Source organism: Mustela erminea, chromosome 8 (assembly GCF_009829155.1).
Source record: "Mustela erminea isolate mMusErm1 chromosome 8, mMusErm1.Pri, whole genome shotgun sequence".
Lineage (NCBI taxonomy): Eukaryota > Metazoa > Chordata > Mammalia > Carnivora > Mustelidae > Mustela > Mustela erminea.
The window spans coordinates 62,543,960-62,557,480 of NC_045621.1; the positions used below are offsets into that span (position 1 = coordinate 62,543,960).

Here is a 13,521-nt window from a genome sequence, read left to right on the forward strand (position 1 = left end):
CTGTAACTTCAACACTAATCCACTCTCTTCCCAATAATGCCATAAACCAACAATAAGCAATCAGAATATTCAAACAACTTACCTCTTTGCTGTTCCCATCACCTGACTTGCTTTGAACCTCCTTATTATCCAGATTTTCTATATCAGATTCTCCTGAAGCAATTGGTACAGTTTCTGAGGCACTAGGACTGGGGATAAGTGATTGACTCTCGTTTTCAGTCATTGTGTTTTTCTCTGTGCTACTGCTTTTTTCCTTATCCTTGAGGAACTCTTGAGTGTTGCTTAATTCAGAAAGGGTATGGTCAGAAATATTCTCTTTAGCATATACGGCATTTACACGGTCCATTGTCTCCTTTGAAACATTTTGTTTTTTGCATAATATTTTAGAAATCACATAGTTTATTCTTTTCTGAATCTTCGCCACTGCACGCTGGAGATTTTTTGCTTCCTCGTTCTCTTCAGTAGTTGCAGGGTTGTAGGAACTAAATGAGCTCACCAATGCCAGAAACAGGTAAATTATCTAAATGAGGAAGTAAATAAGGTTAAGCTTATCTCACTTTTTGTTTCCTTCTAAACAACAAACATCTTTTTTTTTTCTTTAAGTTTACCCGAGATTTGCAAACCCAATACAAACTCTAATGCTATTTAGGCTATTCAGTTCTTACAGTGGGTCGATGTGCTAAGACTTTGTATGGCCAGAACTCATCTTAGGGTTACAACATTCTATGACATATCATTTGTTTCTCTTTTATAGATGAAAAAGGCAAGGCTTATAGGTGTCAAATATCTCAGGTCACATAGATTGGACTTGAGTCTGTCTCATTCCAAAGCTTGTTTTCCTTCATTGAGCCAGCCTACCTCTTCCAAGATGAAAAAACAGGCTGCCTCTTCAAGTGGCAGACTATTTCAGCTCAATCCCAGCAAGATGTACAATGACATCTCCATGGGTTCTGCAAACCCACAAGGAGTATCATGGGGAAAGAGCTATTCCTGGTTCTGAAGACTACATCTAAATTTTCTTGTGACATGCTAGCACAGGCACTGGGTAGGTTAATTAATTCTTTGTAGTAATAAATTTGATTAAATAAGAAAGAGATGAGTGATGGAAGAATCATACCTAATAGTTGTAAGTTATTTAAACTCAAGGAAGTGTATATTTTGACCTTTATTATCACTGAAAGATATGATCAAGCCACACTTAGTTTATAGAGAATCATATTTTTATCTTCTTTGTAATTGTAGGACATAGATAATATTTTTGGAGTTTAGAGTTGTAGATTTATATTGATAATTCTCTTAGACTTAAAATAATAATTTGAGTATCTTGTTTGTTATGGAAGTTTATCTGCCTCTTTTTAGATATTTGAGCTTTTTATGATTTAATTTCCTTTATGTTTTACATATTGCTTTTTTTACATATTGCTTTTAATGGGCAAGTTCAAATGACATGAATTATATTTAAGAATATATACAGGTATATGTGTATGTGTGTGTATACTAATATATATTTAACTTACAGATATGGGCAGGGGCTCTATGGCCCTTTTATAAATTACATTATTAGGATTCCTATCATTCTTCAGAGACAATGAGTTCAGGATGTTAAGAGGGCAACACTAAATATAATTTAAGGTTGTTGGTTGTTTCTTTTCCTTCCTTTGGTTATTAGGCATGGCGAGAAATAAGGAAAGGATGTTAGGTGAGAATTTCATGACTATAAACTTCATGTGAGCAGGAACCAAGTTTTCTCTTAAGTAGACAATTAGCACAGTGCTAGGCACAAAATAAGTGATAAATTTGTTGAAAAAATTAATCATAGAATAAATGAAAGAATAGATTTTGTGACAGGATTTGGACAAGGAAAAATTTTGCTACAATAGCTGTATTTTTAAAAGCTTACAATCTAAGATTTCTTGTATCTTAAAACACATACCACGCACATAATACCTACAGATTTACACTTACAGTGAAAATGTTAAAAGGCTAACAACAAAATTCAAAATACTCTGAACTATGGTATAAATAAAAATTTTGCAATACTACAAGATGCTACTATATTGTTCAAGTGTGCTCTGAATTAAAAATAAAAAACAGAATGTGTAAATTACCAAACTAGACCGGATTGACTGCTTCTTATTTGAGCATTAATAAAGAAGGAAGGGGGAGACACAAAGATTATATTACATAAGTATAGAGTAACTTTGTTCTAGTCACAGTGTTTCTATAAAGAGATTCAAAATTTTTTTGTTTTTGTTTTTGTACTGGAAAACAAAAGATGACATAATGTATATAAAACAAAACATTTAAATGTCTCTCCTGAAATTTGCCCTTCCTTTTACCTCAAGGATGTCTATCTGTTAGGTAAGAATTGAGCAACTCTTATCAAAATAAAGTAGTATGGAAGAGAAGGAAGATTCAAGATTTATTTATTATTTTTCAAGTACTTCTTAAGTATTTTGCAAGCATTTTTCAAGTATTTTTAAAGTACAAGTAATTATTTCATTAGCAATCAAGGAATTTAACATATATGGATGTTCTATTTTAGTATTGTTGCAATTGTATCTTAACATATATTTAATCTGGGAAGATGTAAACATGTAGAGCAACATACATATTTATCATCAATTTTTTATTTTTAAAAAACAACTGCATTTTATATTGTTTTCTATTTCTTTTCTTTTTATGTTTCTAGTCCTCAACCAGAGACCACAATTCACTTGGTGGCAACTACTTAACTTGCAAGTGAAAACACTTGGAAAGTTTGCATAACTAAAACTTCTAAATAATGTTTAATTAACAAAATTCTATAGATGGGGGAGTTATTATCTAGAGCTTAAAAAAGTAAATATTTATGAATATTTATAGAGTGCTAGCTAATATAATTTAAGTTACAATAACCATTTAAGGATTCTCCAATTAGAGATTGCAGGCTTAAGGAGCCTGAGTAATGTGCACAAAGCCATTTAATTAGTAAATGATACAACTGGAATTTGAACCCATGTTTTCTTGGATCTGAACTGTTTTTTTCTACAACTCAACACTACATGTAACTATTTATCTCTTTATTTATTTACTTTTTTTTTTAATTTGACAGACAGAGATTACAAGTAGGCAGAGAGGCAGGCAGAGAGAGAGAGAGAGAGAGAGGAGGAAGCAGGCTCCCTGCTGAGCAGAGAGCCCGATGTGGGACTCGATCCCAGGACCCTGAGATCATGACCCGAGCCGAAGGCAGCGGCCTAACCCACTGAGCCACCCAGGCACCCCTACATGTAACTATTTAAAAGTCACTTAAATACTGGCTTTTTATATGATAATGTTTTAAGGTTTCCACTTAAGGCTGAGTCACTGTTGGAATTTTGTTGGGCAAATAAGATAAAGTTAAATTTAAAAAATGAGAAACACTTCTTTTTACATGAATTTTGAAGTGAAATTACAATACTATAATGCAACAAGTTGGAAGTACAGGGGGAAAGTTCTGTGGCCTTACAGATTGTTTCCTTGTTTTTTTTTCTCCCTTGTATTTACTGTAGTGTTAATATTATCATGATGTTCCACACATGGATGACTGTTGAGGGGAATAAAGTTTAAAAGATTCAGCAAGCCAAGCAATATCATGACCAATCAATTGGAAGTGGAGGCTCTTATAACTACATTTTACCCTGAAATCCCTCTGCCTATTGACATCAAGTTTCTGATCAGTAGGAATGAGAAAAATAAGAAACATAGTGGAGTTCAAAAACAAAGAAACAGAAGTACAATTATATAATTGCCTCAGCATTTTTTTTTTTCTTTGTGAAGTGTGTGTGTTTGGGTGTGTGTATGTATGTATATGTGTTATTTAAGTCAATAGCCATCAACCATGGCCTTTCCTTTTGGGAACAGAAACTTACATTTCATTTGGGAAATCACCCTTATTATCAGTTGATTTGGCTCTGGAATGATGCCAACTCCAGCTCCAGGACAGGATTCTGAGTAGCTTAACATAATAATATGTTAATATATTCTACACTCTGCACAATAAATAATAAATGTATTCCATACCCTGAGCAATAGAGATGGGTTTACAAATAGACATGTGACTCAGAGCTAATAAGATAAGAGGAGAAATTTGCTGTGATTTCCAGGAATGAAACAGGAATTTCTCTTCTATTAAACTTGACACGATATGAACACATGAAGCTTCAGACTGCAGCAGCCATCTTGATAAAACAGAAGCTACTAGCCAGCAAGACAGATGTACAGAAGACAGATGTGCGATATACAAAGATCTGTCTCTAATGACCTTGTTTGCACATATGTGGTATACCACAACTGAAGTGAAATCTATCTCTGACATTTTTAATTAGGCATGCTGGTATGTACGCTGGTTGTGTGTGTGTGTGTGTGTGTGTGTTTTTTTCCTGCCAGTAAGAATAGGGTTATGTCAGTGGAAATTGAAAGTGTACCAATAGCTATAAAGGCAGAGGTCATTGAAATATTTTTACAGGTTGAGCCCTGTTCTAGGCTTTGATGATATAAGAGAATAGTCTCAATCCTTTCCTTTGTGGAGCTCAGTTTAATAAGGAAGGTTGAGACAAGTAAATCAACAATTAAACATAATGACAGCAGTGATAAGTGGACAGGAGTTATAACCAAGGGGAAATAGAAGCAATGAGGAAGGGCACCAATAGATACAATGGAGTATAACGTGATTTTTTTTTTTCAGTCTTGGAGAATCTATTTGATCTCTATGATTTTATAAATAAAAACCAAATGGTGAATCCTTATTTTTCCTTCCTGTAAGAGCAGTTTTCTTCTATAAACCATTCCGTTTTCTTGGAAGAAGTGAAAGCTACTTATTCAATCTACATAACAACAGTTCAATCACTGGGAATTTAAAAGTGATAGCTTTACTTTTTAGTTAAAGCACAATAGTTTAATAAACCAATGACTTTCAAACTTTGCTGCAATTTAATCAAATGAAACCTTTAAAAAAATCCTGATGACCAGCCTATGTCCACAAAACAATAAAATCAAAATCTCTGTGAATGGATCTAGGGCATTCTATCGTTTTATTAATTCCCCAGCTTATTCCAATGTACAGCCAAGTTTGACAACCAGTGTTACATTTAAGTGCTTCTTAAAATTTAATGTGCATATAAAAATCTGGGGTTATTGTTAAAATGTAGATTCTACTTCCACAGGTCTGGGATGAGGTCTAAAAGTCTGCATTGATAACTACCTCCCACATGATGTCAATGCTACTTGAGTAGCAAGGTTATACAGCAGTGTTATCCAACAGAAATATGATGCATGTCACCTATGCAACTTTCTAGTAGTCACGTTAAGAGCACAAATAAAAACAGGTGAAATTAATTTTACTAACATTTTATTTAACTAAATACATTAAAAATATCATGGAGGACAAGGGGGTGTTAGAGAGAAGGGAGTTGGGGTAAATTGGAAGGGGAGGTGAATCACGAGAGACTATGGACTCTGAAAAACAATCTGAGGGTTTTGAAGTGGCGGGGGGTGGGTGGGAGGTTGGGGTACCAGGTGGTGGGTATTACAGAGGGCACGGATTGCACGGAGCACTGGGTGTGGTGAAAAAATAATGAATGCTGTTTTTCTGAAAATAACTAAATTGAAAAAATTTTAAAAAAATTAGCACAAACACTGTCATGAACCTTAGCTTCAAGTTTAAAGTATGATTTAATTGTTAAAACTTTCATTGTACTAAATAAATCAGTAAATATGAAAAAAGTCATCATTTTAAAATTCATTCAATATAAAAATTACTAATAAAATAATTTACACTCTTTTTTGAGGTTAAGACTTCAAATCCAGTGCATATTTCCACTTGTAGCACATCTCAGATTGAACCACTGTATTTTAAGTGACCAACAATCACATGTGGCTAGAGGTCACCACATCAGACAACACAGTTAACAGACATCATGAAAATACCAGACTACATTACATCAGTTTTTCAAGAAAAATTTAAAAGCATGGATTACTTACCAATAAGTTTCCAATTAAAATGACCATCATGTAAAAAGAAATACAACTGAATTGGCCAGCTATCTTAAAGCAATCCCATAAAGTCTCTATCCACTCTCCACAGAGAATCCGGAACACATTCAGGTAGGAGTGGAAGAAGTCATGCATGTGCCAACGTGGGAGACGACAGTCTTTGTCTATGTTGCAGACGCATGCTTCATAACTCATACCAAACAGCTTCAGGCCAACCACAGCAGAAAAGAATGTGAATGTGAACAACAGCAGGACCAAGTCTTTCAAGGCCACCAAGGAGATATTAAGAATCTGCATCAGAATCTTAAACGTTGGCCAGTATTTTCCCAACTTGAAAATTCTCAACTAATACAGCAATGCCAGAAACAACAAAAATAAGAAACAACGAAAAACCTGGTCACTATTTATTATGATGTACATTTAAGATTTTTATCAGCATTATACACTACATATGTAGTCTTTAATGTAATACTCAGTTTTAAGATTGTTAATACTAACCACTGAAAATTCATTTTATACAATTCTTAATACATCATATATATTCTGTATTTTTTACACTAGATCCATACATATCTTCTTCTGTTGATCTGTCAATTTCCATTCGCTATTATGTGATTATAATTACTCTAGTTTTATGTTTTAATATCTCGTAGGGCAACTATCCATCCTTTGTTTCGCTTTTCACAACACAGGAAATTCTCCCACATTCTGACATATAGATGATATTGAAAAAAGTCTGTTAGGTCCCATTAAATTCCACTGAAGTTTCTATTATGTATTTTCCTTTAAAGTAACATATCAGAAACCAAACACAGCAGTCTGTTCAGTTTAGTCTGGATATTTCTCTTGTTTTCACTAGATTTCTATTGATACAGGATAGGATTACCTTAAAATTTTAGCCACCATATTACAGTGAACTTAGTCATCTAAAACTGAAACATCTCCTTTTATATATGTTATACCTTCCCCAACTTTTTTTAGTATATAGTTGTCTTTCTGGACTCAAAAGTTGGGTTTCACATTTATCCATGTAAAACTGAATCATTTATATTCAATCCACACCAGCCTTTCAGATACCTTGATATTATCTCTTATTATCTTTTTTTGGTATTTACCAGTCTTGTTTCATCCATAAATTTGACAGGTACATCTCACATATGTTTATCTTACTGATGAGAAAAATGTACAGATGAGGACATAAGGCAGTGTTCTGAAGTATTTAGATAAGATCAAATGTACTTAATTGTACTTGATTCCTGCTACATTCCTGCAACTTCTTACGAGAATATATTACTTATCAAGTATGTAACATTCCCATATATATTCTTCTAATAACATTATTTCCTTGGGTAGTTTTCTGATTCTTACTACTATCCTACATTACAGGCATATATACCAATTCTGACTTAAAGACTTTCGTAATAACATTCCCCTGGCCTTTCTAGTCTTTTATAACGTTTTCTAACTCTACATTTAGAAATACTCACCTCATTCAAATTCCTTAGTTATACACTGGCATTCTGCTTCTGGGACTCCACATTATCCTGCTCCTCACAACTGACCAGTAACTCTGGTCCTGCTTCCTAAAACTATACCTCAAATTTGCTACATATGTAGCTTATTTCGTTTGAGGTTTTGGTCAAATGACAGGAAAATGTTTATTCTTCCTGGGGCACCTTCTAAGCTCTTTACATAAAAATTAATTCATTTATTATTTCAAATACCCCAGTGGGATAAGTGTTACTATTCTTCCCGTGTTGTGTCTGAGGAGGCTGAGATAAATTTTCATAAAATAAAATGGAAATCTTGGATCCTACTTACCACCCTGAATGTTCGAAAAAGAGCCACTCCATGAATATTTGCTAGATAAAGTTCTGCTAAACCATGGAATACAATCAGGCTATCAAAAATGTTCCAACCTACTTGAAAATATCCATATGGATGCATTGCAATGATTTTCAAAATCATTTCTGCTGTGAAAATTCCAATAAAAATCTAAACAGAAACAAAACACACAGATGAGAATATGCTTCCAATTACAATATCAAAACCTCATACACAAAAAGTATAACTTTTCATTGCCACATTCTTCACAGTTCCTCTCTCAAGAGCTGATTAGTTTTGGAGTCTATATTATTATAAGGATAGACTCAAACATTTTTAATTTAACAGTCTAACGTCAAACAATGTATACAGAATCTTCAAATATTTAATAAAAACTGTCTTGAAAGACAACAAAAGAATATTTAAAGATGAAAATCTTTTCATTTTGAATGGTTCTTTTGGGGATAAGGAATACATGATAAGATATTTAATTTTTTTAACTGTGAAAGAATTTAAAAAGTGCATATGTGAACCAAGGGGGAATAAAGTAAACCTGTAAACACTGTCTCTTGAAAACTATACTGGTAGAAATGACTAAATTGTTGTATTGGTTCCAAGTAAATGTATAATTCAAAATGGGTAGCATTTTAGCCATTTATACTAATACCAAGAAACAAACAACCACCAACATAAAAGCAAAGAAAATTGAACATTGTATATTTTCCTGGATGTGACTTGTTTTTAAACTCACAGAAATCTGTTTTGCTTTTTGCACTGTATCGATTAAAAAAAGGATAAGTTCCCATCAAGCCAAAGACTAGAGGCTAGAGCAGACAGGGCAGGTGCGGTTGTAGTCAGGATTTAGAGTTCAGGTGTCAGTGAGGAGTTTGCATTTGTTATTTCACCTCTTCTCAGTTCTGTTTTATGAAGCTATGGCCATATATATATATATGTATATATGTATATATGTATATGTATATACCATATATATATGGTATATACCAGGATATGTTTGGGAAGGGAGAAGAAATAAATAATATTTCCATTTAACCTAACTGCCAAGCAACTGACTAGAATCTCAAACTTAAATGGCAGAATTTTAAGCTTCAGCTACAAACTTATTCAATGAGAAGAACACTTACAAAGCAGGGCTGGGGGTGATCAGTTGTGGAAGTATGAACACAATACTTCATCTACTATGCATATAATGCATTTGCAACACACTGGAATTATAAAATAAAATAAAATAATGGGGTAATGATAACTAAAGAAAAGCTGAAGTCATAAATGAAAATAAGGTACAAGAGCCTTACCAGGTTTCCAATGCTAAGAACATTGTTGGTTTCTTCACTCATCGGATAACATTCTAAGGCCAAAAAACATATGTTTAGAATTATGCATATGGTAAGGACAAGATCAGTGAATGGGTCCATTATAATCATATGGATAAACTCTTTCCATTTTAACCAACAGGGAGAACAATTCCAGATCAAGAAAGTTTTAGCAAATCTCTGCCAACACAATGGGCATCTCTTCCTGGATTTTTCAGATTCTGAAACGAAGAAATAAAAAAGTTAAACACTAGCAAATTGTTTAAGTTCTAACTAATAAAATATTTTGACTTTTGCATGCAAAGAGATGTTTAGACTAGACTTCTGATTTGGAATTAGCAAATAAAAATATTCTGTACTAATAAAAAGCAGAGCAAAGCAAATTTCCTTTATTTTGTTCATGCTTGCTGAGTTAGACAAATGAAATGTGATAAACTGTGTATTATAAAGTTTCTAATAGGAGTTTCTTTCAAGAAAACAAGGAGTTTCTATAGGAGTTTCTTTCAAGAAAACAAATATGGAATAAAGTTGAGTATTATGATTTAGAATTTCTAGATTTTTGTGCTTTACAAAATAATATCTTTAAATATTGTCCATGACAATGAATTACTGGTTATATATCGAAAAATATCTTAACATATGATTGTTATATTATCCAACCTCTGTTTTAAGTTATAAGTTAATACTTCTTTGTTGCTTTCAATGTTAAAGAAAATTTCTTAGTACTCTTTGGTGAGTGATAAGAATGTCTAAAATACCAATGTTTAAAATACTATGTGTATGGAATTGCTCATTTTAATATTCTTATGTTATTCCTTAAATTTTTGTTATCATCTGCAATTCTAAAGAAATTACAGGATTACTTTAAAAGTGAGTCTTATCAATAGTACCTTTCAGAGTGTCTAACTATTTTTTTACTTTACCTTCCTCATGTCTGATAGCAGCAGTAGCATCATCCAACATATTCAAAGAAGTGATCACAGAAGTTGGTGATCTTTTCTTCATTTCTATTTGTGTGGTCTTGGTCTAAAAAGAAATGAGATGAGTCCAGTGCTGGCTTCTGCCCTTTGTAGATACAAGACTAAAACTATAAGAAAGTTTATAACCTTCTTTAAAATGCTGATTCTTATTTCCAGAAATCCTTTTGGGTTTCATCATGTGCTAGTCTTTACACTATAGGCAATATTAAACTGATTTAGTACTTTTTGGTAATGAATGTGTATTATCTTGTAACTCAAAAAAATCATTTCACACAATGAGATCAACTATAAAAGTAGGAAATCAGAGAATACTGTTTTTATTACTTGTATTTGCACTTGATCTTAGCCATAAGGCTGAGAAGTGATCCATTACTCATATTTGATAAACCATTCAACGTATACTTTAGGATCACTGCAAAATATCCCGTTGGCAAACATACTACTGAATAGTAGTATTTCTCAAACACCTTACATTTTTCCTTGAAGGTATTTTATAACTTTGAAGACTCTTGATAAAATAAAAATTATTTGGGGCACCTCGGTGGCTCAGTGGGTTAAGCCTCTGCCTTCAGCTCAGGTCATGATCTCATGGTTCTGGGATCGAGTCCCACATCGGGCTCTCTGCTCGGCAGGGAGCCTGCTTCCTCCTCTCTCTCTCTCTGCTTGCCTCTCTGCCTACTTGTGATCTCTCTCTGTCAAGTAAATAAAATCTTTTAAAAAAAATATTTGGCTCTGTGGTAATTAAATAAACTTGAATAGTATCAGGTAAAAGAATGGATTTAAAAGAGTTGTTTTGGCTAGAACATATCTGAAAATTCCACAAGGGAATCACTTCTTTTTGTCTTGTCACTTGAGTAGTGGTTTTAAGATACTCTATTTTACCGGTGTGGTTACACAGAGTTCAAAAGAAGCCTTGCTCTGGAAACATATTCCTAGGGTTTGATGTAGATGTCTCAACTTGTATACCATCATAGTTATCACAAATAGAGATCAGGTGTTTCTAGTGACCAAGAATATAATTTATATTTGAATTTAAACTCTAAGAAACTGACAATGGTGGGACACCTGGGTGGTTCAGTCAGTTAAATGTCCAACTCTTGATTTTGGCTCAGGTCATGATCTCAGGGTTGTGAGATCAAGCCCTTCACTGGGCTCTGCACTGGGTGTGAAGCTTACTTAAGATTCCCTCTCTGCCTCTAGATTCCCTCTGCCCCACCCCCAGAAGGACCCCACACTCATTTCTAGAGACAGAAATCTACGTGTGTGTGTGCATGTACACGGGCACACACAAAAGAAAAAAAACCTGACAATGGGTAGATTATATTACCCCACAGAGTTCCCAACAGTGTTTATATTTGACACAAAGGAGAATGAAATTGATATGTTGGTAAATAGGTGTAGCTAAATAGGTGAAATAAAGAGTAAATAAATTTGAATAGGCCAGGCTGCTCTAGAATGGAGGTAAGTGGGATGGGGGTGCTGCTTCACTAACACTGAAAGAATCAGTGGTCAGATATCAATGATAACTGATACCCAGCACAACGTAGTTGACAGGTTCTGCTCTAGCCTTCCTGAAGTAGCATAACAGAGATCAAGAAATCATCATATTTATCTCATTCAGTATCAGTCAAGTTTCCTCTAATTTCATAAATACTAGAGTCAGAGGAGGTAAAAACCAACTCTACCATATACTGATTCCACCATGAAAATGACAGATTCTTCAGGTCTACTGATCTCTGTTTCCTCATTACTATTTTTTTTTTCTGAAAAAGTAAGCTAAAAACTCAGGATGTGAGGTTAATTTATTTACCTTAGCTAAACTTACTCCAGAAACAATTTTTTAACTGACTTAAAAGGTTTCATAAAATGTAAGTTATAGAATGGTGACTAACATAATAAAAAATAAGTTATAATTTATACAGTTTCAAATTTCCATGAGTCAAAAACCAAGAGAAGCAAAATTGTTCTGTTATTAAAGTCTAACAGGGATTTCCCAGGTTTAACTTCATGAAGATGATACTTTGTGGTATACTGAATACCTTCCACTAGTCCTTCCATTAGTATAAAGGAATTACTTCTCCTAGAGATGTTTCTGATAGTGACAATGTCTGATGGAATCACCCCAAGAAGGAATTTAGTCAAGATAATCATCTGTGTGAAGTGGGTACAGTGAGGAGAGTAACTATGTTATTGCTGATGTGGTCATATTTAATCTCTACTTGTTTGGCTTGAACTGTGGATAAATTTTAGAATCTAAAGTGAATAAACTACATATTGGTTTAGTAATATAGTTACCTAAATGGAGCTCTTAAAAATATTGAATAAACGCCCACAAGTTGGCCAGCTACTAAGGACAGAACCATTATATAATGCAAATTAAGTAGATCCTGACTCAGTAATCTGTTTGGAAGTTTAAGAGCTAATAAGGGCATATCTAAAGTTAAAATTAGACTGGAAAAAGCACCTAAAATTCCTGTTTTCACAACTGGTTTAAATTTTCTCTAGAGAGGAGGCATGAATAAGAAAGAATCCAGCCATATTTCTAGCATTTAGCAGTGAACACCTGATATATTCATCTTAGACTCACATTTGCTCTCTCTACTGCAGCTACACTGGCCTTTTTTTAAATCCTGACTCACTCTGTTCCTTCCCCTTACATGGCATGCTCTCATTCTTTAGAACTTGGTTCAAGCATCAGTTCCTCAGAAAACCCTGTTATTACTCAGGGAAATCCTTTATATAGTCTCCTAAAACATCATGTTTCTCACTTTTATAGCACTTGCTATGGTTTCATTTATTTATTTTTAGAAGAGAATAATACAGTGAATCAACAGGTACCTAATATCTAGCCTTAAAATTTAATAATAGTATACTCTTCACTTCTCATGTATTACTCACCCCACTTTATTCAAAATATTTCAGGAAAAATATGTTGGACATCATATAATTCTTAGAATAAACTTTGTAAGACACAATCACAATATTAAGATCACGATCAGAAAATTAGTAATTCCTTAATATTATCCAATACTTAGACCATGCTCTGTTTCCTTTCATTGCTCAGAAACTTTCTATTATAGTTTATTTGTTCCAATCAAATACAAAAAAGATCCCCATATTGCATTTTTTTTCATAGGCCTACTGATTATCTTGTGGCTTTATTTTTTCTATTGTGATTTACTTGTTGATGATAATGGATCACTTACAACTGTAGAATTTTCCACATTCCTGATTTGATATATTATGTCCTTTTAGTATAATTTAATGTGTTCTTTTCTCTTCTTTTTTTTTTTTAAAGATTTCATTTATTCATTTGACAGACAGAGATCACAAGTAGGCAGAGAAGCAGGCAGAGAGAGAGGAAGGGAAGCAGG

At 33.4% G+C, this 13,521-nt stretch overlaps 1 protein-coding gene across 5 annotated transcripts in view; it reads right to left on the bottom strand.

Annotated features, from left to right (window-relative positions):
• The window catches only part of SCN7A (sodium voltage-gated channel alpha subunit 7), a 93,759-nt gene that overhangs the window by 31,924 nt on the left and 48,314 nt on the right, over positions 1–13,521 (bottom strand). For all 5 annotated transcript variants that reach the window (XM_032355842.1, XM_032355839.1, XM_032355841.1 and 2 more), the window contains exons 11-15: positions 10,091–10,193; positions 9,150–9,388; positions 7,834–8,007; positions 6,001–6,357; positions 83–520 (exon numbers count right to left, since the gene is read on the bottom strand). In XM_032355842.1, the coding sequence (XP_032211733.1) occupies positions 83–520; positions 6,001–6,357; positions 7,834–8,007; positions 9,150–9,388; positions 10,091–10,193 (1,311 nt within the window). The remainder of the gene's footprint in view (positions 1–82; positions 521–6,000; positions 6,358–7,833; positions 8,008–9,149; positions 9,389–10,090; positions 10,194–13,521) is intronic.